Here is a 25862-nt window from a genome sequence, read left to right on the forward strand (position 1 = left end):
GGAGCGAGGGACATCGTGAGATTTTTCTGGTGTCACTCGATTACTGCTCATGTGAAACTGAGTGATAGATAGTTGACATAGCCAGGCTTTTAGCAAAGTTCACAGGCATGGTTCCAACTGTATGTATCGAGGCTAATCTCAATTACAACTTAAAAATGCCTGTGTCGCTGTGGGGATGGTCTGGAAAGTATCGACTGATCGTTACAGCTGAAAGCTTGTCATGTTGATCTTTATCCCACCAAAGATCACAGTTCATTCAGTGTTTGCTGCAACCATTCCACTCTGATGGCTGTTTCATTTTTCCTGGTTTTGTTGTTTGTCTAGGCCTTTCATACAGCAGTAATCAAGGGAAAAAATAAATTTAAAAACCAGAGACTTGGATTCTTTTAAAATGAGATTGTAATGAGGGAATTCAGGAACAGTTGCACTGCCATTCCTTTAAAATCTTCCCACTTGGGAAGATGGTATTCAGGTTGATGGTGATAGTTGAAATCACTACGTGGTAGAAAATTTTGTCATCAAAGTGGAAAAATCTCATCAAGGAGGATTTCAAAGTGGCCAAGGACTCTCAATGCAAGGAAGGAGGCGGAACTAGAGAGGCCACTGAGGTCTGTATAATTTACATTTTTTGCATCATTTGCTCTTGGAAGTCCCTTTCCTGGGATTCTAATCAAAAGGTGTTGGAAAACAGTTGTTCTGATCAAAACCTCCTGACAGCCCTTTCTTCTCTTGCTAAGTAGCCATGAAATGACTTTTGCTTCTCTGCCTTTTTTTTTCCTCCTCAGCTCTTCTGGTCCATGCATTTTGAGTTTCATAAATATAGGAGGAAGACTGCAGTATCATGTCACTTAATGTTGAAAAAGGAGGGAAGGAAAAAAGAAAGAGGAGGGAAGAAAGGCAAAAAACTTACATGAGGAAGAGAAATAAAAGACAAAGGATGACGAGGGGGAAGGTAACCAAGACCACAAAGAGGAATAAAGCATGGGAAAGAATTGGAGAGACCAGAGCAAGGGGTGAATATCACAATAGGCGGGACACGGAAGAAATGGAGCAACCAACAGGTTTTTATATTCTTTCATCATTTCTTGTTAATAGGTGTTAGTCAGGAGTAGGCTCCATTAATGCCTCTGAAGGGGCTGGAACGAAACTACCTTGAGATGGGTGTATGTCTGTCTTTAATAATAGATAGGATTGCAGCAGGTGTAAATAATTTGAAATAGTACCAGGTAACTTGTGTATCAATAACAGTAAAAATGCAGCAGCACAGGATGGCCAAGTCTGTGCCCTGTTGGTACCTAGGGTAATGGATGGGTTTGAATAGGTTGTTAGGGAACTCACTCAGTTTCTGCTCCTGACTCTTCACGGTTGCTCATGTACTTTAATATGGTAATCGGCTACAAAAGCAGTCTTGTAACAGGAATTGACATTCAAATTTCCCCGCTCCCAGCTAGGTACCTTAATTGTTGCATTTCGAAGTGATGCCTTGCTTCCCTGGCCCAGTGAATGTGGATTAGTTTGCTCAGAATTACAGCCTTTCAGCAGGCACAATGAAAGGCATTCCTCCCAGTTAGCCTCTGGCCTGGTGATGAAGGGAGTTTCCTGGGAAGTGCCAGATAGGGATTCAGTGTCGTCCTCAGGACTCTCCTGGTCTAAGCTCTACCTGTTTAGCTGCTGAGAGGACCTCTCCTTCCTCCTGTCATGCTTTTGAAAGACACCAAAATCTAAGTGCAGACCCTGCTCCAGCATAACTCAAGAATTAAATGCTTTAGATGCCAAGAAGATTGTAGTTGCAGTGTCAGCAGTTGGCAACTCAGGTGCTTCTCACGCTGGCTGTTAGAGATTCTGGTCCAAGGTACCGATGCTTCTGGTGTGGTGGGGAATGGGGGCACCTGGCCCAGAGCTGGGTGCTCCTGGCTAGGAAACTGGTGCCAGAACTTGGGGACTGCAGCTCTTAACACTGCAACACCTTGGCCTGTGGTGGATTTATAGTCTGTGATAAGTTCTATCTTGGCTGTATTTGGGAAAACACCATGTTGTGGATTTGTTCATGTTACACAGCAGTGTGTTCACGGGTGATTCTCGGCATTGCAAAGCTGACTTCTGTCAGATAAAATTCCAGCAGGCCGGAGGTTAATGTACTCTGTTGTGATGCTTTTTTTTTTTTTTTTTGAGGTGGGGAGAGGGCCAGTGGAGACATGTAGTGAATGTCAATAACTGCACTTAATTTCTTTGGCAAGTGGTAAGTACTGTTCCCCTTTGTTTGCTTTTGCAGACTACATTTAAAGTACTGCATAATATAAAGCAAACCTTTCTGGAGGCCAGTGCCAATTTTGGTTGAAGAAAAGTATAGCACCACAGTTGAAAGTCTTCATTATCTTCTGAGGCTCAATTACTAATGAATATTCTTTAATTTTTGTTACCACATACTTCACATTCTGCCCAAGGCCTATTCGAATAAAATTGTATACTTCAGGCTTTGACAACATAGTGATGATGTATGCTAGAGAAAATCATTAGGAGTAGTCCTGCTGAAAATGTTGAAAATGTCTTTGGATGGTAATTTGGGCTCGATCCTGTAATTTTACTGGTGATTTTACCTGTCATGGCTACAAGTAAAATCATTCTAAGAATCCTTGCTATTTCTCCTCCACAGTTCAGAAGAGAATCAGACAGACTGTGGGTATCCCCACAAAAAGTATTGGTGAACAGACCACAGATCTCTGGGCTAAATTAATCCTTTAAGTTTTTTTTTTTCACATGCTTTTCACTAAAACAAGGTTCAGTCCTCAACTTATAAGCAGCACTGGTGGAGAACTAGAAAATACTCTTAATGCTTTAACCATTAGACTAATTGTAGTTCACTTGATTCCCTAATGTAATAAAACTCTTCCTTTTGTGGGCCATTATCTGTTAGATAAACCCCTACATTGTACATGTTATTAATTATTTATTCCTTCCATTATTCTTAAATGCACAGTAAAGAATTGGCTCATTGTTTCTAGCACAATTCATAAGAACAACTCTGCTCAATAATTTTTGGAAGCATTTTGTTATGGCAAATAAAGTAATAAGGAAAGTTTTTTAATAAGGAAAGTAAGTTTCATCTTCTATGGAGTTAAGATATCAGTTTAACCATTTTATTCCTATTAATATTTAGAGAACTTGAGCTAGGAGGTTTTTTTTTCCTTCCTGATATTAGTGATTGAGAATTTGTATATTTTTCTTCTAGATTATTTTAATTACTTTTCTATTTTTTCTAGTTAGAAGAAAAATTGACTAATTTTCCCCCTTCTTTAGTGTCATTTCAATGAGCTTACATAGCGATATGCAGAATGACAACTTTACTGTTCTGTACCTACAGTTACCCCTTGGTACTTTCCACATATGCTATTTCCTAAGCAAACATACTTTCACATAAGCAGGTTTATGGAAAAATACCAAATATGGCTATTTGTCTATTCTGAGAGGAAAAAAAGGAGATTGTATAGCCAACATGACAGCCCAGCAGAGTTATCTTTAAAACAGTATTTTCAATCCGTGTGAGTACAATTGAGAATTTAATTGCCTTTGTCAAGGCAATGGGGAAGGAATGTTACAGCAAGGGAGATGCCTAAACCTTGAGAAAGTATAGTGGCTGGGAGGATGGCTGCTAGGAAAGGTTAAATCACAGATCACATGAAGAAGATGTTTGAGAGGTTCATATATTGCCACAATGTGAAGACTTCCAGTCAAACCTCCCACTTCCTAAGAGAATAGTGGTGTTCTTTGTAGATGTCAGGAAATGACTGAACAGAAAGAACATTTAGAATCCTGGTTTTCAGTCATGCTGAACTGGAGCTGATGTTTAAATAACCACAAGGGCACTAACTTGATGAATGACTTGGTCAGAGTAGAGAGAGAGGAAGAGACCTGTGAAAAAAGTGCCTAGAGATGCTAGCTGGCTCTCTCTGTAGGTGGGACTATTTGATGTGATAAAGAGATGATGGTTGACAACACATTTCTGTGGCACCCCATAGCAAATTAGAGGAGAAATTGGAGGAGCTCTCCAAACAAGATGCTGGCAGATGAGTCAGAGAAGCTGGAAAAGGAGTGGGAGATAATCTATCTATCAGAGACAGCGAACAGGGAATGGAGACTTTCAGTCTTGAGTGCAGGATGAAATGCAGCCAGCACCATGCATTCTTACTTTTTTCTATTACAGATTGGGTTTTTGCCTTTTTTTTTTCTTTAAAGGAAAACACCTTTTCTTCTAAAAGTCCTCCTTAAGATCTTTCTGTTAAAGGAACGATCTGTGGGAAAGAAATGAAGGTGAAGATAAAATTCCAAGAAGACACTTGCATAGACCTATCTAAAAGTGTTTCTTGCCAGGGAACAAGTGCTCCTGAGCCTTTAAGGGCTATGCCTCTGCAACAGCTCCAAGATGTGCTTGCCTTCAGCTATATAAACAGTGGTTAACAGGGGTCTGCAGAATAATTATTGGCACTAAGACTTATTTAAGGGAAACTAATAGAATGGAAAGGTTACACAACCAGTTTCTTTTCCTACTTTTCAGTGTTTGCTAGCTCACTATAGACAATGTTTTGAAGAAATAAAATTTTGCTGAAGTAAAACTAATTCCATCCTTATCTGTAGCAGGTCAGCTGTTTAAAGGTGCTGAAGACTATTTGCTTCTGTGACTTTTCTGTGATTAAGGTACAAATAAATCATATTGCTATTGCAGCATCTCCCCGATGTGAGGCTTGGATGTGAGATTAAGTTAGCACAGTTTAGCAAGCATCATTTGCACAGTGGTAAATGTGGACATGGGGATGAATAGGCTCTTAGCCAGCAGCAAATACATGGTGATGTGACTTGTTCTGACAGGAGAGAATGCTAAGCTAACTTGCACATAGTTTGCCTATAGCAAATGCAAAGTAATACACGCTGACAATTTCTGCAGACCAGCTGATGCATAGTAAGTTGTTAATAGGTGCTAACTTGGTGGTGCTTCTCAGCTCACGAGACAATGTCATGTAGTGTACCACACTGCTCTTTGCTTAGACCCTGTTCTATCAGTAATGGGATTTTTTTCTGGCCTTTCAATAGGCTTGTATGGGTTTCAGATCTCTGTGTATGTGAATGTGTATTGCATTAGACACACAGCACCTGAATATTGCAAGTTAGGCCAACGTTCATACTGTCTGGAATAGTCCTATTTAGAAGGAGGTATGGTATATGCAATGGGGCAGAAACAACAGAGAAATGGGAGTAATTGTGATAAAGGTAGTGCATACTAAACAGAGACTTGCACCAACAAAATAGAGAGGAAAAGCTCGAAACTGGTTCTGTGTGGCAACAAGATGTCCTCATCTGAGCCTTACTGAGACAGGATGGAACAAAACAATGCTGTGAGGAAGCTGCATTGCAGCAGCCTATGGCAGGATTTAGCACTGATTACTCAAAAAGGAACTACTAAAGGTGAAAAGTCAGATAACCAGAGAATGAAAACCTTTTGTCTTCTCTTTCCCCATCCTCTCTAATATGGACAGATGAATTCCAACATTAATGAAGGGACAGCATGTGCTTTTGATTTGGTGATTGAAACTGAATGCTGTTCTGTATGCGTGAAAGGTTACTGAATGGACAATAAGAGACTGGGGGAAAACAAGTAAAGAAAACACAAAACAAGCCTTTTCTGCATGTCATTTTTAAGCAATGGTATGTGTCCAATGGGAGCAAGAAAATGAATGTAAATTTAGGATTTTTTCCCCTCCCGGGTGGTAACACAAGCCAAAGGGAAGAAGACAAGAAAACACGTATGGGATTTAGAGTGAAAATAATCCAATGGGAAAAAAAATTACAAATTTTCTTACTTGCAGTTAATGTGTTTTAGTCCTATTGCAGCACAGATCACTTAGAAGTCTTACCTGAACTCATGGCTGAACTGATCCTTATTTTCCTTAGAACAGGTCTGATGTATTATTTTTGCTTGCCTCAATACTTGTTCTAACTGACCAAAGAAACTTTGCTAGGGAAAACCCCACAACTTAAATGCAACCGCCTGGACGACCTTTGTTCTTGGCATAGTTCTAATGGCAGGACAGGCCTTACATAAGAAAATTTAGTCCTGTCTAGGGTTCAAGCCACTTGACTTTACAAATTGGACAAGATTACTGTTGAATCAGGTGCATCTGAAATAAGAACAACATTATTTTGTTGGAGAAGCGCAGGTAAATGAGAAAGGTCGTGCATGTATTATGTGTCTACAGCACTGTTCACCTGGGATGCAGTAGGCTTTATCTATGAAATTATGTTGTTGATATTTCATACTGTAAAGACATTGTAAATAAAGTTATTAATAAGCCAGATAAATTTTGAATTAATATTTTAGATGTGTTATTTTGGCTATTGTGCAGTCTTAAGGATTAATTGGAAGTAAAATTAACTGTAACAAAAAAGAAAAAGCCAAACATATAAAGTTACAAAATCATTAGCATTAACATTGTCTGGGCAATCTATTTCCTTCTTTGTTTTCACTTCAGTTCCTTTTTCTGATAGGCCAGTAGTCCTGGATAGTAGGAGGAAAATTTAAATTGGAGTAGGAACAAACATGTTAGTTTCTTCATTGCTAGCTACTTGCTTTCCCTTAGCTGAACTTAAGGCCAGCATGTAGATAAGCCACCAAGATGCAATGCTGGAATCTTTTGAAGGCAGAAGTCAGTTTATTTGCACAAGGGATTATAAAAGCATGTATGTTTTCTATTGTGACGAGCTTCTGAGTCAGAGCTGGAATGTGCAGCGGAAGAGTACTCATCCCTGCTGTCCCACATGGCGCCCTCCTTAACCACAATCTCTTGCTCAGCCTCCTATTAGTGGGCATTTGTCAGTTTTTGTAATTTTCCAGTCTGAAATGCAAACTGTAGTAACACATAGCATTTTCTAAGCCCCGTGTATTACTAGAATTCTCCAAGGAATTCTTGTATGCCTGACTTTTTTGCCCTACTTTGTATGTATCACAGAAAACTGACTGAAATACCATACCATGCGCATTGACTTGTACTTCTGGATTTCATTTACCATTTACGATGAGCAGCTTGCAGTGTGTTTAAAATGGCTATAACAGGCAGTGTTCTTATTAAGAGTTACTGATCCTGTCTGTCTCTGTGAATATTGGTATAATGGATGGTGGTGCCAACTAGAGCTGATTACTTCCTGCTCTTCAGCACTGCCATCTCTGTGGAAGTTGAAGCTGCAGACTTCCTTAATTAATCGTGCCAGTCTAGAAACTGAAGACAATAAGGGCTAAGTATAGTGGAGCCTTCTGCTATAGTCAGCACTTCTTTCCTTTAAATACACAGCTTGGATGTAAGCTAGCAAAGGTAATCTTTCAGGGAGAACTCTGGTCATTTTAAATACAGGGTATCTGAAATACTTGCACAGTACACCTCTCCCAGACTGAATTCATTGCTGTGGAAAATGCTTCTGAAATGGAGCCATTCTGCTACTTTAAATCAGTATGCAGACAGTGCACAAAAGCCTTAACCTCTCTTCCTATGTTGTATATAGTTTAGGAACTGCTGCTAGTAAGGTTTTATCCAAGTGAAAAACCTGAAGATTCCTGGTTATAGGTAGAGATCAGACAGAACCAGTAGCCTAGCCTAGTAATAGAATAAAACATAGTCCTTGAATTACATGTTTCCTGAGGAGGTTTCAAAGTGCTCTGTAAAATCGTTAAATCTTATTTCTCTCATACATGAGGACACTATCAAAGAGTTCAGTGACTTGCTACGTGATACAGAGAAAATCAGAAGTGATCGGGGAAAGCATTCATTCTCATTCTTACATCTACAAATTCTAGGTTTTACTTCTTAAACTGAAAATGCATACATTTGGTTTTTATTCTTCTTCATATTAAGAAAATGAGATCCAAGGGTTAGAAGGGTTCTAGATTTTCCCTGCCTTTCAAAATCTGTATGTCCCAGAGAAGGGATTTTAATTTTGGTCACTCGTTCTCTTCCCACTGTGATTGGACTCCTTGATGGTAAAATAGGCAGTGAAATAAACAGTACTGCAGTGCTTTTTTCTTTCAGAGAATAATATAGGCTTTGCTTAAAATATTTATTTTTATCAAATAATCTAAGAAATGCATTTGTAGCTGAAGATTTTTGTCATAACATTTCCAAGAAGCAGTCTGCTGAAACTTCTTTGTTTTTAATGAGTAAGCATAAATACACCCCAATGAAGGCTTTCTCTGGTATCACATCAGAGTTCCTTGTATTTAAATTAGTGGGTCAGCAAGAAAGGACACTGGAACCTTTTATTAGCAGCTGACTTCTCTTGAGTCTCATTTTACATTTTTGGTTCCAGCACTATTCAACTGAAAGGAGATACTGTAGGTAAAAAAAAAAGAAAGGGGAGGTGAATAACAGAGACAAGGCAGCTGCCAGACATCAGCTTCCACTGCATTCTTCAAAAATATCTGTATCCTCACTGATACTATAAAGAACCATAACGCAGCATGTTTCCTTGTGAAACAGGTAGTCTTTTGTATTCTCTGGTAAGAACTTTTAATGAGCAAAGTCTATGATACAGAGTTCAGTATTTTTTTAAAGCTGTCTTAGATGAAGAGGCTGCCCATCAAGTAAGAAATAAAGGCAAATATCCTTATAAATTATATTTCATCTGCTGAAATCATTATGGTAGCGCTGTTCTCTAAGGAAGTCCATATTTTCCCTACAGTCACTTTGTGATGTACCAGAAGACCTCAAAAGTGAATTTAATAACATTATTATTTCTGTCAGGAACTCTTCCTGTGTTGGACAGCCTGATGCTCATTCCTCATCCTTAGTGACAGTGTTCTTTGAAAAGCTGCAGGATATCGTAATTTCTCTCAAATTTTGGTTTTGAGAGTTAATTAGTGTACAAATGACAGAGGCATTGAGAGACCTACATAGAGAATGTATAGCCTGTTACCACATGCATCAACAAGTAAGTCTGAGATGTCATGGGCAATCTCTTCCTTGCTTTCTAGCTCTAGCTCTTTCCAGCTCTAGCTGGAAAGCTCTAGCTGGAAAGCCCTTTCCAGCTCTAGCTTTTGTTGTTCTGGTAACACGGGAGAAGGTTGTTGATCATTCGTATATGATGAATTACAGAGTACATACAGACTTATAGGGCTACACTCCCTGTAGAATGCTATATGCTGATACCTTTTTAATGAGAAAGTAGAATAATAGAAAGGATTTGTTGTTAAAGCTGTGTTTTCTCTGGGATACAATGTAAACAACCTGCTTGAGGAGCAGATGACAGGCCTAATTCACGCCCAGTGTAACTCTACTGGACTCAGTTGATCTGCGTGATATTAATTTTGTACATTCTTTGGGGGAGAGAAAAAAAAAGAAGTTGAGAATTACATAGCTGGGAAGGTGTCCAGTTAGTATCTTATATATGAAACTTTTATGACAGGTTTAGAGGCTCAAGTGCTTTAGTTTAATATTGGGGAGTTAAAGAGAAATATAAAGTAGAATTTAAAGTTATTGTCATGGATTGCAAATATTAATGACTTCTTTTTTCAAGTTGTGTAAACATAAAAAGGAAGCCCTTCCCTTCCTTCAATACTCTAGAATTTTTTCCTTAGAAAATTGAGGTTAAGAGTGACTTGTGTTCTTCCAGAAGGGTGTGATTTTTCTGTTTTCTTTTTTCTTTACTGAGTCAGAGGGGTAGTGAAACCAACTCAGAAGCTGTTAAGGCCCTTGTTAGGAAGAGTCAGTAAGAGGAATAGATGAGAACTGTGCTCAGATCTTTAATTAAGCATGCTGCATAACAGAGGTAGAGAGGATTCAGTGACAGAGGACTGGAACAATTTGAATTAGCGTTATTTCAAAAACTTTCAAGGGATATTTAAAATAAGTCATTCAAAGTTATTAGAAAGTAAGAAAATGGAGATGCATTACAATCATTAAAATCCCCTTCATCACAAGATAAAATGTTTGTACATCTTGCAAGTGTTAATAATTCTAACTTAGATAGTAGCCTATAGAGTGAGACTTGCAAGACTTTCTAGCAATTACATGCAGCATGAATTTTACATTTGCTGAGTACCACATGAATAACCCACTGATTTCAGGGAGTGCTTTTCCCAGATGGGTGTATGGCACCTTGGCAGGAGATGGATTTCCTGCTGTCCCTGCAGAGAATTCACTATGGCACAAGCACTTATTTCATCCTGCTGGTGCCACGATTGTTCACAAAATCTCAGTTTCCTGATCATGAGAAACATTCAAATGCTTTATTATTTGTGTTATGATATAAAGGTGGACCTCACTCCAGTAAAGTTCCCTTGAATTTCAGGGTAGTTGAGATGTGAAAAATAGAAAGACATGTCCTGGTTTCAGCTGGGATAGAGTTAATTTTCTTCCTAGTAGCTGCTATAGTGCTGTGTTTTGGATTTTAGTATGAGAATAATGTTGATAACACACTGATGTTTTAGTTGTTGCTAAGTAATGCTTACACTAGTCAAGGACTTCTCAGCTTCCCATGCTCTGCCAGGCGCACAAGAAACTGGGAGGGGGCACAGCCAAGATGGTTGATCCAAACTGGCCAAAGGGCTATTCCATACCATATGATGTCATGCTCAGTATAGAAACTGGGGGGAGTTAGCTGGAGGGAGCAATCGCTGCTTGGGGACTGGCTGGGTGTCGGTCAGCAGGTGGTGAGCAGTTGTATCACTTATTTTTTCCTGGGTTTTGTTCCTCTCTTGCTCTCTTGTTGTTTTCCTTTTCATTACTACTACTACTACTACTACTACTACTATTATTATTATTATTATTATTATTATTATCGTTATGTTCCAATTATTAAACTATTCTTATCTCAACCCACGAGTCTTCTTACTTTTGCTCTTCAGATTCTCCCCCATCCCACCGGGGGGCGAGGGTGAGCGAGCAGCTGTGTGGTGCTTAATTACCAACTGGGGCTAAACCACAAGAGATCCCATCAGGGAGGAGTAGTAGAGGAATCATAGCAGGAATACAGTAGTGCAGATATGTTAGTTCAGGTAGTGTTCGGACCTTTCACAGTTTTGTTTCGGTTTGCTAATCCACAGAAGATATGAATTACTGTTACAATGCAAGGCTTTTTAAATTAAAGAGACCGCAATTTAACTGCCTAAATGTTCCATACCTCAAGATAATTAGATGCTGTGAATTTCCATAGGCTTTAGGTAACCATAGGAACTCATGTATGATTTCAAAAGTGAGTTAAGGACTAAATTCACTTAATCATTTTTGACTTGTTTTCTATCATTTAATAATTAACTTAATTGGGAGAAACGTTTGTACTAGTTTACAAATGTGGTATTGCCTAAGAACATACATGTACAGAGCACCATCTAGTGCAGGATATCACTAACATAAAAGCCTTTCTGCTCATATGTCACTTGTCTGTGTTCAGCTAATTTAATATGAACTATCATGTTACAGAAAGTGCCAGCCCAGTGGCTCCTGTGGCAATGTAATTTAGCAATTACATGGGAGACCATGGATTGAAAATTACTTGGGACTTTTTGCAAGGACAACAAAACTGGATGCACTGAAATTCAGGTAATCATTTGTGAGAACCATATACTTTTAAGAGGAATCTGCTTATCTTGCTGCCCACAGTCTTGGGTGATATATTCATTAAATAATTCAATCCAACCTGTTTATAAACTAGGTTGGACACTGATTTTCACAATAGATTTAGAGACCCAACTGCTATTTAGGTGCCTTAAGTATACCATTTAGCCGCTCAGACCCTTTGCTCAGCTTCTGCAGAACCTTAGAGCTACCCAGGTTCCTTAAGCCAGGCGTTCATAGGTATGTAAAACACGACTAACAGGCAAGATTAAAGATGTGACTGTCGTTAAGAAGGGAAGAAAAGAAGAAAGGAAGGAAGCTTAGATTCTATTGGAGACAGGTAAAAGAAACTCATACACAGGCATTTACGAGTTGCTGAGGAAGGACGGAAAAAGGCGAGCTACAGGGTTATTTTTGCAAAGGCCATATTTTGGTTCTTCTGCAAGCAAACAAACATACGAATTTGGCTCCAGAGTTGTTTAATCAATATTTGGATATCAACGTTATGTTTCTGATGCAATCTATTTAGCATTAGGGTAGGATTAAGAGGAACTTAGTTAACTGAAGATGTAGCAATGACAAGCTGGATTTCATCCTGCACTAAACAAAGGTTAAGATGGCCCTTGGGTACTTGGAAAAGATGATTTTTGGATGAACACTATGTATTCAACAAAAAACTAATTAAGCATCAAAGAGCCACTATCACTGTAAAGTTTTACATTTTCTTTAAAGAAACACTTTAACAGAAAATGATAACTTTTCTCTCTCTGAGCGTACATTGCATATGGATTTTGGCTGAATGCTTGAAACCTTGCCGATTTCCCAATTCTCAGACCTACTCTGAGAAAACAGCAAGCATATGCTCATATTCATTTCAAAGTACCTCCTGGTTTTGAATAGCTTTTTTTTTGCTTTCTAAGTTGACCGCTTAATAGACAATTTAAAAAAAACAAGACAGAAATAAGTGGAAATTTTTGAAAATTCAGATACAGAATACTGCCCTGGATACTTTTTCGGCTCTTTCTACCTCTTTTACAACTGCCAAAGAGAACCTACTACTGAAGAAAAAGCTGCATTTTCATTCTTTTTGAGCTAATGAGGAGTAAACTAAAGAAACATGATAGGAATGTTCACCTGGTTTGATTCCCCTTTCTGGCTATACCATTTTGCTAACAGCGAGGAGAAGTAGCTTTGACAGAACAAAATGTTATACTTACAAAAGGGGTTCAAGAATTGGCATCAGGACTAACAGTTTTGGGAATGGTGGGGAGAGGTAGGCTCTAGCTAGGCAGTAGAGGTGAAGAGAAGAGTCTCCACTGGAAAGCAGCAGGCCAGACTGCGGTACCTCAGCTCTGTCAATGCATACTAGACATTCTAGGGAAAACAAATGTTGTAGCATATAAGGCTCTTTTACTGCTCATTTAATTCACCTGGGCTTGTGGTTTCCATTCTTTTAATCTCCAAAATGTTTAGCAAATGGAAGAAAACAGAAATAGACAACTGAAAATATAAAGGTGTTTCCCTTGAACAAATACTACAAAAAGATGCATTTTTGATTACACATTGCTGGTAGCTATCATTATGCTCTTTATTAAATCATGCCTGACAAAACATTTTCCTTGTTATTTCCTTGATTCTTATTCTTCTTCTGTTGGGTTATATGATTTGTATCACATGGTATGTATTCATTTTCAGCTATTTGGGAGTTATGTTGTTCTGTCTAATGCCTGAACAAATAAACTGGCCTTTGTTCTGCTATCTTGTAAGAATAAAGACTACCTTAAAACTTGTTCATACCTGTTGAGGAAATAAATTAATACAAACAGGCAAGCCAGGCAGAGAAAAGAATTCTCTTCCAAGCTGTACACTCTTGTCTAGTAGCTATTTAAACTTGCCTTTTGAAAATAAAGGGTTTGCTTATTTGAGAACAGTTATATGACCATTTTGAGTTACAACACTTCCACATGTTTTTCATGTAGCCAAAAAGATTTATTACATAAAGAAAGGCCATAGAAAGATGGTGGGAATTAAATACTGTATTTGCATATCGCTAGCAGTATGCTAGATGCTTTTAAGACAGCTAGGATATCAAAGTCCTTGTTCTGAAGAGCATTCAGTCCAAATAAACATATAAATACATTGTAAGATGTACAAAGAAAGATTTGATCCTCCTTCATTTTATGATTTCCAAGAGAGAAAAGGAGTAAAATTTTACATGACAATGTAAGAGCACCCTAACTCTGCTGAAAGACTTCACTAGCGTTCTTGTAAGTAAAGAGGATTTATGCTGCAGCAAACAAAAAAATTACTGCAGATTTTTTGAGCACAATCTGTACATGTTAAGAGTCTTTTTTGTGTGCTAGAGATCCAACTTTGCTGTACTTAAATCCTCCATGTCTTTTATTTAAATTGTGTGGAATGTGATCTCTCTTGATACTCTCCAAATACATGAGCTAATCTTTCCATTTTCCTGTGAAAAACTAAGGGTGTTTTTACAATTTATACATAATGTCATCCACGTTTTTACAAAGAATTAAATCCTTCTCCTCTTAGCGTAGTAAAAGAATTTGAAAATCGTGATGGGAAACACTGTACTTAACAGCATCTTTTTAAACTACTCCAAAACTTCCATTGTATTATTAGTGACCCATACCTACAGACCTACTCATAGAGTTACACAGGAACCCATTTTAAATTCTGTAATAAAATTGGATAAAAGTACATATCAGATGTTCTGTTTTAATGTTGAATACTGAATATATATCTGTATATAAGTATATACATATATACATACACACACATGCAGAGGCTGGTATGCCTTCCTGTCAGATACAGAATTTAATTTGGTTTAACTGATTAAACAAGGTTCCAAATAAGCAGCTGTAGAGCTATTCATTGATCCTCTCGTGCAGGAGTACAGGGATGTGCTAAAGGCTATAAATCTCTAGCAGAGTATCTATTGATACATCATGAAAAAGATTGGATTGTCTAGAATACCTGCTATTACCACAAAAAGCACATACCTCAAAACCTCTATACCACAGATTTTTATCAGCACCATTTTTACATGATAATGTTATTTTTAGCTGTCTGAACCCCATTTTTTTCTCTATTTAATTCCCTTGTTTTGTTTAGGTGTAATCTGATTTATCTTATTGAGTGAGATAGTTTCATATGAACCTCTCTTTTTTTCCCCTCAGTTATTCTACACATCCTCCCTCCTTTATTCCATGCAATTCTTTCACGGATTCTTGCCAAACTTTTGGTTTTGGAGGATGGAAATGGAAGGAAAAATGGCCATGCAGGGAGTTATCATTCAGCTGACCTGTATTCATATCAATATAGTTATAAATTGACTGACAGATTGCCAAAAGCTAGTTTCAATTATGTTAAGCTTGACTGAAACTGGCTGCCAGCTTCAAAAACTGTATTTGGACAGAGGGAAAGAGACTGGCAGTCCAACCACAAAAGCAAAATTATTTTAGGAAAGCAGGGAAATAAAAGTGCCCAAGTTTGTCTCAGATCCATGTGTTTTTTAAAATCTTCATTTGCATCTGCTCAGCAGAAATGGATTACATTTCATTAGATAGCTTTCTAGAATGTGTTCCTATCTTCTCCATGGCAGCAAGCACTAACTAGCAATTCTTGTTATTACTGGCTATTAGAGTCTATTGAGGTGCTAGGCACAAAAGCCGGGGTAGGCAGAGTCTGTGTTACGATTTTTCTTGTACATCTGCAGCTTGAGAGGGGGGAAAGCTCAGGAAGCCAAGACAAGGACACAGGAAAAGGAGAAGATAATAGGCTTAGAAGCAGAACCACTTTGAAGTGACTGAACAGGGCATTTGAATTTGGAGACTACCAGATACATAAAGAAGGTAAAGATTTATAGAGTCAAGCACTAAGAACCTCTAAAATGCCAGATTTTAGTTGCACATGAAATACACTTCCCTCTGCACATGCATTATGATAGCCTATGTTCAAAGTGTAGCTCACGTTAAAATTAGTTGCAGCTTTTGTTATTTAGCCTTTTGGTAAACTCCAAGTGTCAATACATTAAAGTCCAGGTTTTGTTACCGAATGTTACCAAAAAAAAAAAGAAAGGCATAATGGTTACCAAGAAGAAGAAAGGCGTAATTACTGACCATCTAAAAATGTTAGATTGAAATGATGTGACCAGCCCTAGAAATGCTTCAGCAACAACAGACAATCCACTTCTGTATGCTGGATTCAATTGATTCTAGCCTGGTAGCATCCCTTCTCTTCCTTCAGTTCCCTGCCTCATTCTTTTTACTTTTTATGTATGCTATGTACACAACACAGGCAACAAATAAATCAGAGGAATTTACAGGCAACTCACTTCTAAAGCCTTGAATCATTCCAAAGAAAGTATGTTCCATCCACTGAGTAAACCAGCCTTATGCTTGTATTTAAATAGTTTTTTGGTTGTGATATGTACAATTCATTTTGATTTTTGAGACAACACAGTGACAATACTGTTTTATTTAAAAGGTGAAAGGATTTGTAGTTACTGCAGAAGCCAAAAATTCTCCATGTTGATGAAGATGTCCTTATTCCTAGGTGAGCACCTGCCTTTAAAAAAAAATCCTGTACACATATTAGCACTAGTATTTGTACCTACAGATTCATAGGCCAGATTGTCTTCTCATTTACATCTCATAAAACTACTGGGTACAGAGGAATTATTCCAGATTTATATATGCATAGATGAGAAGCAAAGATCTGCCCATCTGTTTTAATTTGTATTGATTTGCTAAAAGATTAACTAGATAAATCGTCTTAATATAATACTTAAACAATATTAGGTTCAAAGTCTGCTGGTCTGACCTTCATGACAACGGATTTCAGAGAATACCACCACCCATGCCAAGTGTACCAAACAATCCCGTTGTCTGTCTTTGCAGCGTAGGGGCCTTTGTAGTACAAACCGTTCAAGTTGGCAGAGTGACACCTGGTGGAAACGTAAAGGAAAACAGAAATAAGCCCTCCTGTCGAAAAATCCCAAGCATTTGTAGTTTCTGTGCGAGTCAAAAATTTCGCCATGTTGGTAACAGCCCAGTTTGACAGCTGCAAAAATTTGCATTTGCGGACTTCAGTGTGCCTAAACAATAACAGTTTCATTAGGGCACAACTGCTCTTAGCTTCCTTGAAACAAAAGTTCTTTTTGTTGTTTCCACATGTTTTCTGACATTACTAGCTCTCTGAGTTTTACCTGCTAATCTGTTTCACTGGAGAATTATTCCAGAGTTGTTCAGGTCATGTGTGGCAGCAGGGCATACACCAAGCAAAACTCTGGGAAAGAAATACTATGCTGCTTTTTGTTGTTCCAGAGTAGCCCCTTGTAAGTTTTCCAGTTACCCCACAAGGTGTTATGTATGACAAAACTTGAATACCACCATCAGTTTGCCTATTCAGCTGTGGGCTTCTATTTACAAATAGTTTAAATCTGACAGCTAATTAAACATATGTATACCAATTCACTGGATCATCGGAGCTGGCATTTTATTTGACTATAAAAAGTACATTCTTTCTTTGGCTCTTTAACACACTGAAGCAGAAATGCTGTTACAGTTTATCAAACACAGTGGTTAAAACAAACAAACAAACAAAAACCCTAGCAAAACCCAAAGGCTTGAATAGGTACCAGCACAACCTTCATACTCATTTGATTTCTACAAGAAAGGAGTTTAGATCCTTATGTGACCATATGGAGAGCAAAACGGTTGTTTCTTCTGCAGCACATTGTAAAGAATCGGCTTGGTTTATCTGCCAATTCAGTATTTTGTTTTAAGTGCTGTTAATATCTAGCTGTCGAACACCATGATGGATTTCAAAAGCAGACTTCAGAAAATATGCAAACAGAAAACAGTCCAAATGAACCTTATGGATATTATTACTGGCAAATCTTGGTCTCTGGCTTTGCTTACACTTACATTAACAACAGTTTTGGAGAACTGAAATAAAAACCGTGATAAAAGCCTTATAGGAAAGTTCTCATATATATATATATGCTTATTCATTTCTTACAATTTTTAAGGTCAGTTTTGGTAATGTGTTGGCTGAAAGCTTATAAACTGCAGATATCAAAAGTGACTTTGTTTTTGAGAATGATAAGCTTGTATCAGAGCTGACGTAGTCTTTCTAGCCATACAAGTTCTGCGTTGAGCAGGCACTCAGTCTACTTTGAATCAAAACACAGATTTCATTAGAAGAATCGTAATTGCTAAGAGGTATCTAGATCAACTGGACCCCTTCTTTTACTTCCTTTGATGGAAGCAGGCAAAACATGTCAAGAGCAACATGAGCCAGTAACAACTCTAATTAGTGCTGGGAGGCACTAATAGCAAAAATAGACAGTATTCTGTAACTGACTGGATGCAATCTGAAGTAACTGGACATACTAAAGAAACAACTGGCATGTGATTACTGATATGATATTCTGAAGCAACAGTCATTATCCACGAGTCAATAAACACCTTAAAGTTAATCTATGTTCCTCCTTTCTTTCTGATAGGCTAATTTTTAAAGTAAAAAACTGCACTGCAATAGTTTAAAAAGTTCAGTCCAACCTGTGGACATTTTATCTGAATTCTATATTAAGTGTATGACAGATGCGGAGAGATGGAGTTGATTCGCTGAGGAACTGTTTGAATTCTGCCTGGACTTAGTGACTCCAGTACGGCCCCACATGGATGTAGCTATGCTGTATCCAGTATGATTGGTGAGGCAGGAAGCGTGAGTTAGGCCCCAACTTGGTGCCTGGCAGATTCACTGTGATCATCCATGCATGGTGTAACTAAAACAGGGAGTGCTGGGGAGAGAATAAGCTCATGTCCAACTAGACTTGTTAGCTCTTTTTTTACCAGTTATGAACCTACTGACCTTTGCAATGCCCTGGATACAGGAAAGCTTATGACCTGGGTATAGTACCCGAGTGAACCCAGCTCTGTGGATTTGTATCCAAGCTGAAAATGTCTCCTAGAGCTTTGCTTACAAAAGAATGCAGAGAGGCCATTTTCTGCAAAAGTCCAGGATAAAAAGTGCTGAGCTGGAGCAAGACCAGTGGCTTTAAACTAGAGCTGAGCTACTTCCATGTGGTCTCACTTGTGTCACATCCCTTGGTATTCACATTATCTGGGCATTTCTGTATTCCATTAGTCCAGATAGCATAGAGCTGTCTATAAAAAATTCCTTCATAGCTGGGAGCTCCTATACAAACCAGCCAAGAGCACTAATTCCTTCTATGTTTGCCAATCTGTGCATGACAAATATGTGTTCTGAGTGCTTTCCTTTCTCTGCCAGTACTGTTCTTTTGGGTAGGATTTAAGGATACTGAAATTTTCTAGTATCTTGCAGTATTCAGTTTTATGTTAGACTTAACATTAAAAAGTCGGTAGCAAGGCAGTGGAAGAACACTAGTAGTAACTAATTTTCATTATCCAGATAGACTGCCACTTTAAGAGCATGAGCTACACAGCCATAATAGGAACTAGCCTGGTAGGAGTCAGCTATCTTTAGTAGTTATGTAGCATCAACTACAAGGTATTAATAACTGTCAAGTTCTGCTGTACAGCTACTTTTGCAAAGAGGTCATTCGTTTGTCCAGACCAATCCAATATTAAAAAAAAAAAAAAAGTTTTTAAAAGGCAAAAAATGTATGCTGTTGACTAAAAGTGATTGGTGATTCACTCTTAATGAACTCCATGGCACGGTATCAGAGTTTTATGCTACCTGAGGTCTAGATATTCTTCTCAATCCACAAAAGTTCTGATTTCATGGGAAAAGGATCTCCAACACAGTTGCCCTTCCCTTTTATATCTTAGCTTTTGTGAGAACTGCAAAAAAACTTTGTCTACATGTGATTTTTTCCATCTTTCAAACATTCAGTTGACCCACTATCCATGCAAATATATTAAAATGTATTAAAATAAGTAATTAATTGTGAAACATTGAGTTAATAGCTACATCATATCAGCTAAGCCCGTCACAGACTACTTAGGGAAACAGAATTTGGAAAACGAGGAGTTAAAAAACAGGAACAAAGGATGACACAACAGAGAGAAACAATGGAACTGATCCAGCCTGGCAGCTCTTGCCAAGTGAACTGAGATCACAGTGAGAGAGTAGTATGCTTCCCTGAGTTGTATTTTAAACCTATTACACAGCTAGATTGCATAGTTTCTCTTCATGGCTATATTTATCTAATTAATTAAGGGAAACAACATAGCTGCCTATACAGACAGTGCTAAGGCTCCCAGCTTTATCCTTTCTTTTTGAATTGGTATTTTGTATGTAAGTAGGATTTTAAAATTCTTTTACTGAACCGTATTTAAAAAAATCTTCCTCTCAGTCCAGCCATGCTCACTGACAGAAACTGAGTGGATGCATTCCCACATATTGATACAGAAGGAATAACAAGAGTGAGATGCTGTGATCTGAGGTGAAAAAAGTGAGGCTTAATAACCCAGCACTAGCTTAACTTGTCAGATATTCTGCAGTACTGCCACATCTGGTCTAGTACAACGCAGGAGAAATGCAAGAATGAAGTACAACAGGCATACATCTGCCAACTCTACATGACCTACTTGTGTAAAAACTGATTACCTTAAAGGGGCAGAATTATCTTCTCCTTACTGTCTGATAACAAAGATGACCAAAGCCTATGGCAAATACCATTATCACAGACCAGCTTGGGCTGTGCGGTAGGTACTGCCCCTTCTAAGGTGAGTCTCAGGCTTACCAGCACTGAGATCTCTGGTAGGGGTCAAGGGCAGATTGCAAGTACAATAAACAATGCCAATCCTATCTTCTACTGTATGTTATTATTGTATGAATACACATGAAACACAATAGTTGACAACACTGATACAAAATCAACGTACCTGTTAAACCACCAGCCAGCCTTTTCCTCTTCAGCACAGTTCCCTTCATAGTTGTCATTGTCCCTGTCTCTAGTACTGAATTTCATTCCTCGATGATCAGCCCACCACTTTACTTCAGGATGAAATCCACCAGTAAGGGAATCACCAGCTGTGCCAGAGTATTCACCACAGCTCATCTCATAAGAATGCTAACGAAAAATATGAAGAAAGGAAAAAAAAAGAAGTAATCCAATATGTCTTTAACCTTTAGCATGTCACTTAAACACTGTGTACTAGATAATGCAGGGGTGTAAAGATGCTTACCAGGGGTAAAATTTGTCAATAACCTTATGTATAAATGACATAATAAAAACAATATTAGAGTTAGTTTGCAGTAATATCAACAAATCAGAACATCATTTACCACTATTGTTGGTAATATCGACAAAAATAGAAAAACTGCTTTTATCCATGGCTGCTAAACTAAATGATTCATACATCTTACAGAAAGTGTGAAACTGATGTATCAATGTAAACCACTATTATTACATATTTGAAAATACCAAGCATTTGTAAGAAAGAAAATATGGTAATAAGGTTCTACACGAACCTTTATGAAAATTAGGGAACCTCTATTTTTATTGTCTGTTTACAGAATCCACATTTTCATTAAAACCTCTAGTCATTATTTAACATTTTATTACCTCTTCACCTGCAACTCTGAATCTTGCATATTGTGCAAAACGCCGTTCTCCTTCAAAATCAGTTAGATCAATTCTTAAAGTATAGTTCCCTTAAGAAATAACAACACAAATTATTTTAGTTAAACTAGCCTATCTCACTACTTTTCAGAACAGAGTATTATATAGTAGAAGATTAAAATACTAATTATGTTTTTATCATTAATCTTATCTGTATCATCACAGCATATTTTATGTTTTTTTATCTTCTTTTTTATGCATATTAAAGCATATCTTGCTATTCTTTGTCTTTATTCACCTCCTGATTCAGCTTAGAAAATTTTAGAATTATTCCAGTACAGATTTTCAAGTGTAGACGAAAAAAAACTAAAAAAAAAAAAAAATGGCCTTATGGGCTTTATATTTTAGTAAGGTATTTGAGGTGGTAATGAAAGGATAGTAAGAATCAATCAATAAGCGTACACCTGAGAAAATTAGATTTTTATACTCTGAAGATAAAAGAGTTAAACTAGGACCCCATCCTGGTGGCACTGATTTCCATATGAATTAGCTCACTAAGTCAATAGGTAAGTTTTGTATATGCAGCATTCTACAGCAAAGCAGAAGTTATCTTAGACTGAGTGACTGTTGTAAAGATGGAAATAGCTTTCTAAGACTAGCCTAATCAAGAGGACAGGCCTAAATTTACCTTCATGTAATAGCCTACGCAGTCATGTAAAGCCCTGACTAAATGAATTGGTAGAGCATACTACCTGACTCTGGACTGTTAGTGATGCTGACTGTGAAATGGGTAGAGACAATTATTTTAAGGTATACTCCTGTCTACTGTTCTCTGTTTTGCAGGGGCTCCCTGCATGCCATTGGCCCAATGACAGTTTTGAACCTTTTGTTAGAAAACATATATTCAAATGTGTTTTGTTCTGAAACTTGGAGAAGTCCATGCAGACTAACAACAGAACTCAGGATTTATGCTAACAAAAAGGGTAACAAAAAATGGCCCGTAAAAAGCAAAGAAACGGAAACAATAGAAGACTATTGTTACAATACAAATCTTACCTTGATTAGTCAAATAATGAAGATTTTTATTTCCGAGCCAATATTCACCATTTGTCAAAACAAAATTTCCAAAGCCTTCTTCATAGTCAGTCCAGACTCTGAAAAGAGTATAAATTACCAATTTATCAAAAAAGCAAGTTTGCTTGGATGTTTATTTTATCATAGAATCATAGACCACAGAATAATTCAAATTGGAAGGAACCTCAGGAAGTAATCTAGTCCAATGTCCTGCTCAAGGCAGGGTTAGCCATGAGATCAGACCAGGTTGCTCAGGGTTTGTCCAGTCAGGTCTTGAAAACCTCCAAGGATGGAGACTGCACATCCTCTTTGGGCAACCTGCTGACTGTTCTCATGGTGAGAAAGTTTTTCCTTATATCCAGTCTGAAACTCTCTTGTTTCAACTTATGTACATTGTGTCTCATCCTCCCAGCAGACACCACTGTGAAGAGCCTGTTTACTCAACCAGCTCTGAAACTGCTCTGTTTTCTTAGTGACCTCCTGGTAGGTACAGGCAGGCTACTACTAGGTTCTGCAGAAGCCATCTCTTCTCCAAGCTGAACAAACCTTAGCATGTCCTCACAGGGCAAGTGCTCCAGCCCTTGATCATCTTGGTAGTCCTCTGCTAAACTCTTTGTAGGTTCATTATATATGGGAACATTAATAAATATTTTAGACTTTATTATCTTATTTACATTGTTGATCTGCACAGAATTATTTCTATTTTTTACATGTGAAAGGCTGAATCCCACACTACACTGGTCACTGAATCCCAGTCCAAACAGTAGTCCTAAGAGGTACGTACATCCAAAGTGGTTTAAGACTAACAGATTTTAAAAACACATTAGCTCAGTCCCATCTCTGGTATAGCACAATTTACCCTAAGTGAAAACATTTTTCCTGTTTAAATCCAGGGGATCAAAGTGAATGTGTAGGTGGATCGCAACCATTGTTTCTTTATTTTCTGTGATTTTATTTCTGTGAAACTCCTGCAGCTGGATATATAATTTTGTAAATTGAGGTATTAGCTAGCTGTTTCCAGCTTTGACTTATTGACTGATTCTAACAATTTTTGAACTCATACTGGTGCATAGTTTCAAGAATTAATGTGTATACTGAAAGCATTGAATCTTTTCCCTGTCTACAGTGGCTTTGAAACACTTTCTCAGTGGTTTTGGTTTCATGGCATGTTCTAATGGGAAAAAAAATATGATCTATTTCCTTGGTGAGAAGCAACCATACTTCAACCAAGAGGTGAAAGTATTAGGCTGTGGACAGGCAGTCATAACAGAAAGCAGCCTGTGTGCCTTAAGTAGCTGGTAGTCTCTGGCAAGGGAGAAGAATGAGTGGTGTGTGGTGGTAACAACCGTAAACTGCTACAGATTGCTTCTGTAGCTTGTCTGACCATATTTTATAAAATAAGAATAGCAAAGTGTTCTTAGCTGGATTACAGTTTTTCATCCTCTCTGGGGATCGCTTCTCTATTTCATAAGAGTATTGTAAAGTTAGTTACAGTAATTATAAACACAGGTAAGACACAAATCCACAAAAGGATGCAGATACGTGAAAAGCAAATTGGGCAAAGCGCACGTTCTAAAAACCTTCTTGCTGCTTCTAATATCTGTAAATATTTGTGGTTTTTTATATTCAAGTCTCACAGCACCAAAAATTTCACTTCTGGACATTTCCCAAAAAATGCTTGAGTCTTGGCAAAGGCAAGGAAGTTAGGTGTCCGCAAATCAAGTTCTCACCCATCTTATCTTTCCTGGAGGCATTTTACCATGAGCTACAAATTACTCTGTGGTGGGTTTCTCTCATACTTGTTTGCTGGTATGAGATTTGCTAGGTGGTACTTCAGTTCAAGCAGATTGCTTGTATTTATACTTTTTTAGATTTTTACTATTTGCAAAAGGCAAGGTAGTCCTTTACTTGAGAGTTCCTGCTCCAACAATTGTTAATGCATTTGACGTTGAGGTGTCCTCATGTAAAATGCACAAGCTGTCAGAAAAAGATTAGAAGAGATATCTCCCAGAAGAGAGACAGAGCCAGAAGTATCTCATCTGGAGGCTGTCCCACAGAATAACCATTCCTCTCTTTTAATCTGAGATAACAATATAACACTGAAGTTATATTGAGTTTAGAGTTATATATAACTCTAAACTTATTAATATAACTCTAAAGTTAAGATTTAACTTAGCTCTGTCTGGTTTAATGTGTCTCCACTTTGTTTCCAATTTTAATGACTAAGTCTAGTACCTACCTATCAAAATTCTGGCTGCCATCAGAACGTCTCTGAAAAACAGTCCAACCACCCCCTTCAGACATGTCACAGAAGGCAAGGAATTCAGCAGGACTCTGGATTGGTTTCATCTTATAAAATCCACTTTGCTTATGGCCATCATTGTAGATTTCGGCACAATCTGTTCACAAAACATTCATTGGACACAGTTTTTTTAGTCCTATATTACTGGCAAAATCAGAGATCAAGTCAATAACAGAAATCAAGTCATGTCATATGAGTCACATATGCACCAGGCTAAAACAAAGGAAATACCTCTGCAAACAAATTTTTATTACTTTTGGGCATTTTCTTGTATTTGTGTTGCTTTATTGAGCTATAATTATTTTGACATTTCTTTAAAAGCATCTTTTTTCCACCATAAAATACTATCATTTTGGTTTTCATTTGACTAGCAAAATACTTCCTCTGGTTTAAGAGGTGTCACTTTTAATTTACAATGATATAATCCACATTAGAATCCTGTTACAATCATGTAACTTCTCTACATATAAAACACATAATAACCTTTAGAAACAAACATGCACTTCTATGTCCAGAAAGTCCACAGGAGAACTACCAAAAACAAGAGTGTGGAATCACCAGTGTTAGAAAAGGGAAACAATTGCTGGACCTGATATTCTTGTCCCTTGTACCAAACAGGAGCAAAAACATATAGAAGACTACCCCCAAAAAGTGCAATGTATGTGTAAAATGATACCACTTCGGCTTGATACCATTTACAGTCTGGTCTCCATTGGTGTTAATGACTAATCAGCATTTACAGCAATGACAAAATTCAGAGCTCATGAAAATATAACAGCAATGTAATTGTATAATCTTATCTTTTTTCCTCTAGGAGTTAAGAAATGAAAGGAGTTCTTTGTTTATATGTAATTACCATCAAGCAGTCATACAGGAAAGGCGTGTAATTTTCAACATTTCTGTTTTGCCTGGTGCAAGTAGGGCTGATTAACTGTAAGATTTTCCCTGAAACATTTATGAACATGTTGGCTGAACTTCCAGGACAGTTTGGAACTTTCTGAACTATTATATATCTTCTCAGTGAAAGCGTCAGTGAAGATTAGACATAGAAAATAAACACTTTATACTGAAAACAAATAGCTATGCCAGGATTTGAATAAACTCTAATAGAAAACATGACTTAAAAAACAGCTAAGTTGTCTTTCTAGAGAATGTTTGATTGGCTTATAGAAAATAGCTTTTCTTGTCCATTATTTTCTGAGTTGGTTAGCAAAACACTTAAACATATTTTAATTTTTAGCAGGTGTATATAGTGTGGAATTTCTCCCTCACTATCTAACCCCAAATTATCCAGCTCTGCTGACATTAAAATGCT

General features: G+C 37.6%; 1 protein-coding gene and 1 long non-coding RNA gene across 5 annotated transcripts in view; one reads left to right on the plus strand and one right to left on the minus strand.

The window, feature by feature from the left end:
- Positions 1–25862, minus strand: part of FGL1 (fibrinogen like 1) — a 47068-nt gene that overhangs the window by 816 nt on the left and 20390 nt on the right. The window contains exons 5-11 of one of the 4 annotated variants that reach the window (XM_075500183.1): positions 24485–24644; positions 22228–22325; positions 21175–21263; positions 20492–20679; positions 16437–16560; positions 12809–12965; positions 8001–8369 (exon numbers count right to left, since the gene is read on the minus strand). In XM_075500183.1, coding sequence (XP_075356298.1) covers positions 12957–12965; positions 16437–16560; positions 20492–20679; positions 21175–21263; positions 22228–22325; positions 24485–24644 — 668 coding nt within the window. In that variant the 3' untranslated portion in view covers positions 8001–8369; positions 12809–12956. The other 3 variants (XM_075500181.1, XM_075500180.1, XM_075500179.1) reach the window with 3 other exon arrangements.
- On the plus strand, positions 420–25653 carry LOC142409092 (uncharacterized). The gene is made up of 4 exons (XR_012775503.1): positions 420–608; positions 786–1061; positions 2173–2239; positions 25362–25653. It is a non-coding gene; the product is annotated as an uncharacterized LOC142409092 (long non-coding RNA).

Source organism: Mycteria americana, chromosome 4, assembly GCF_035582795.1.
Source record: "Mycteria americana isolate JAX WOST 10 ecotype Jacksonville Zoo and Gardens chromosome 4, USCA_MyAme_1.0, whole genome shotgun sequence".
NCBI lineage: Eukaryota > Metazoa > Chordata > Aves > Ciconiiformes > Ciconiidae > Mycteria > Mycteria americana.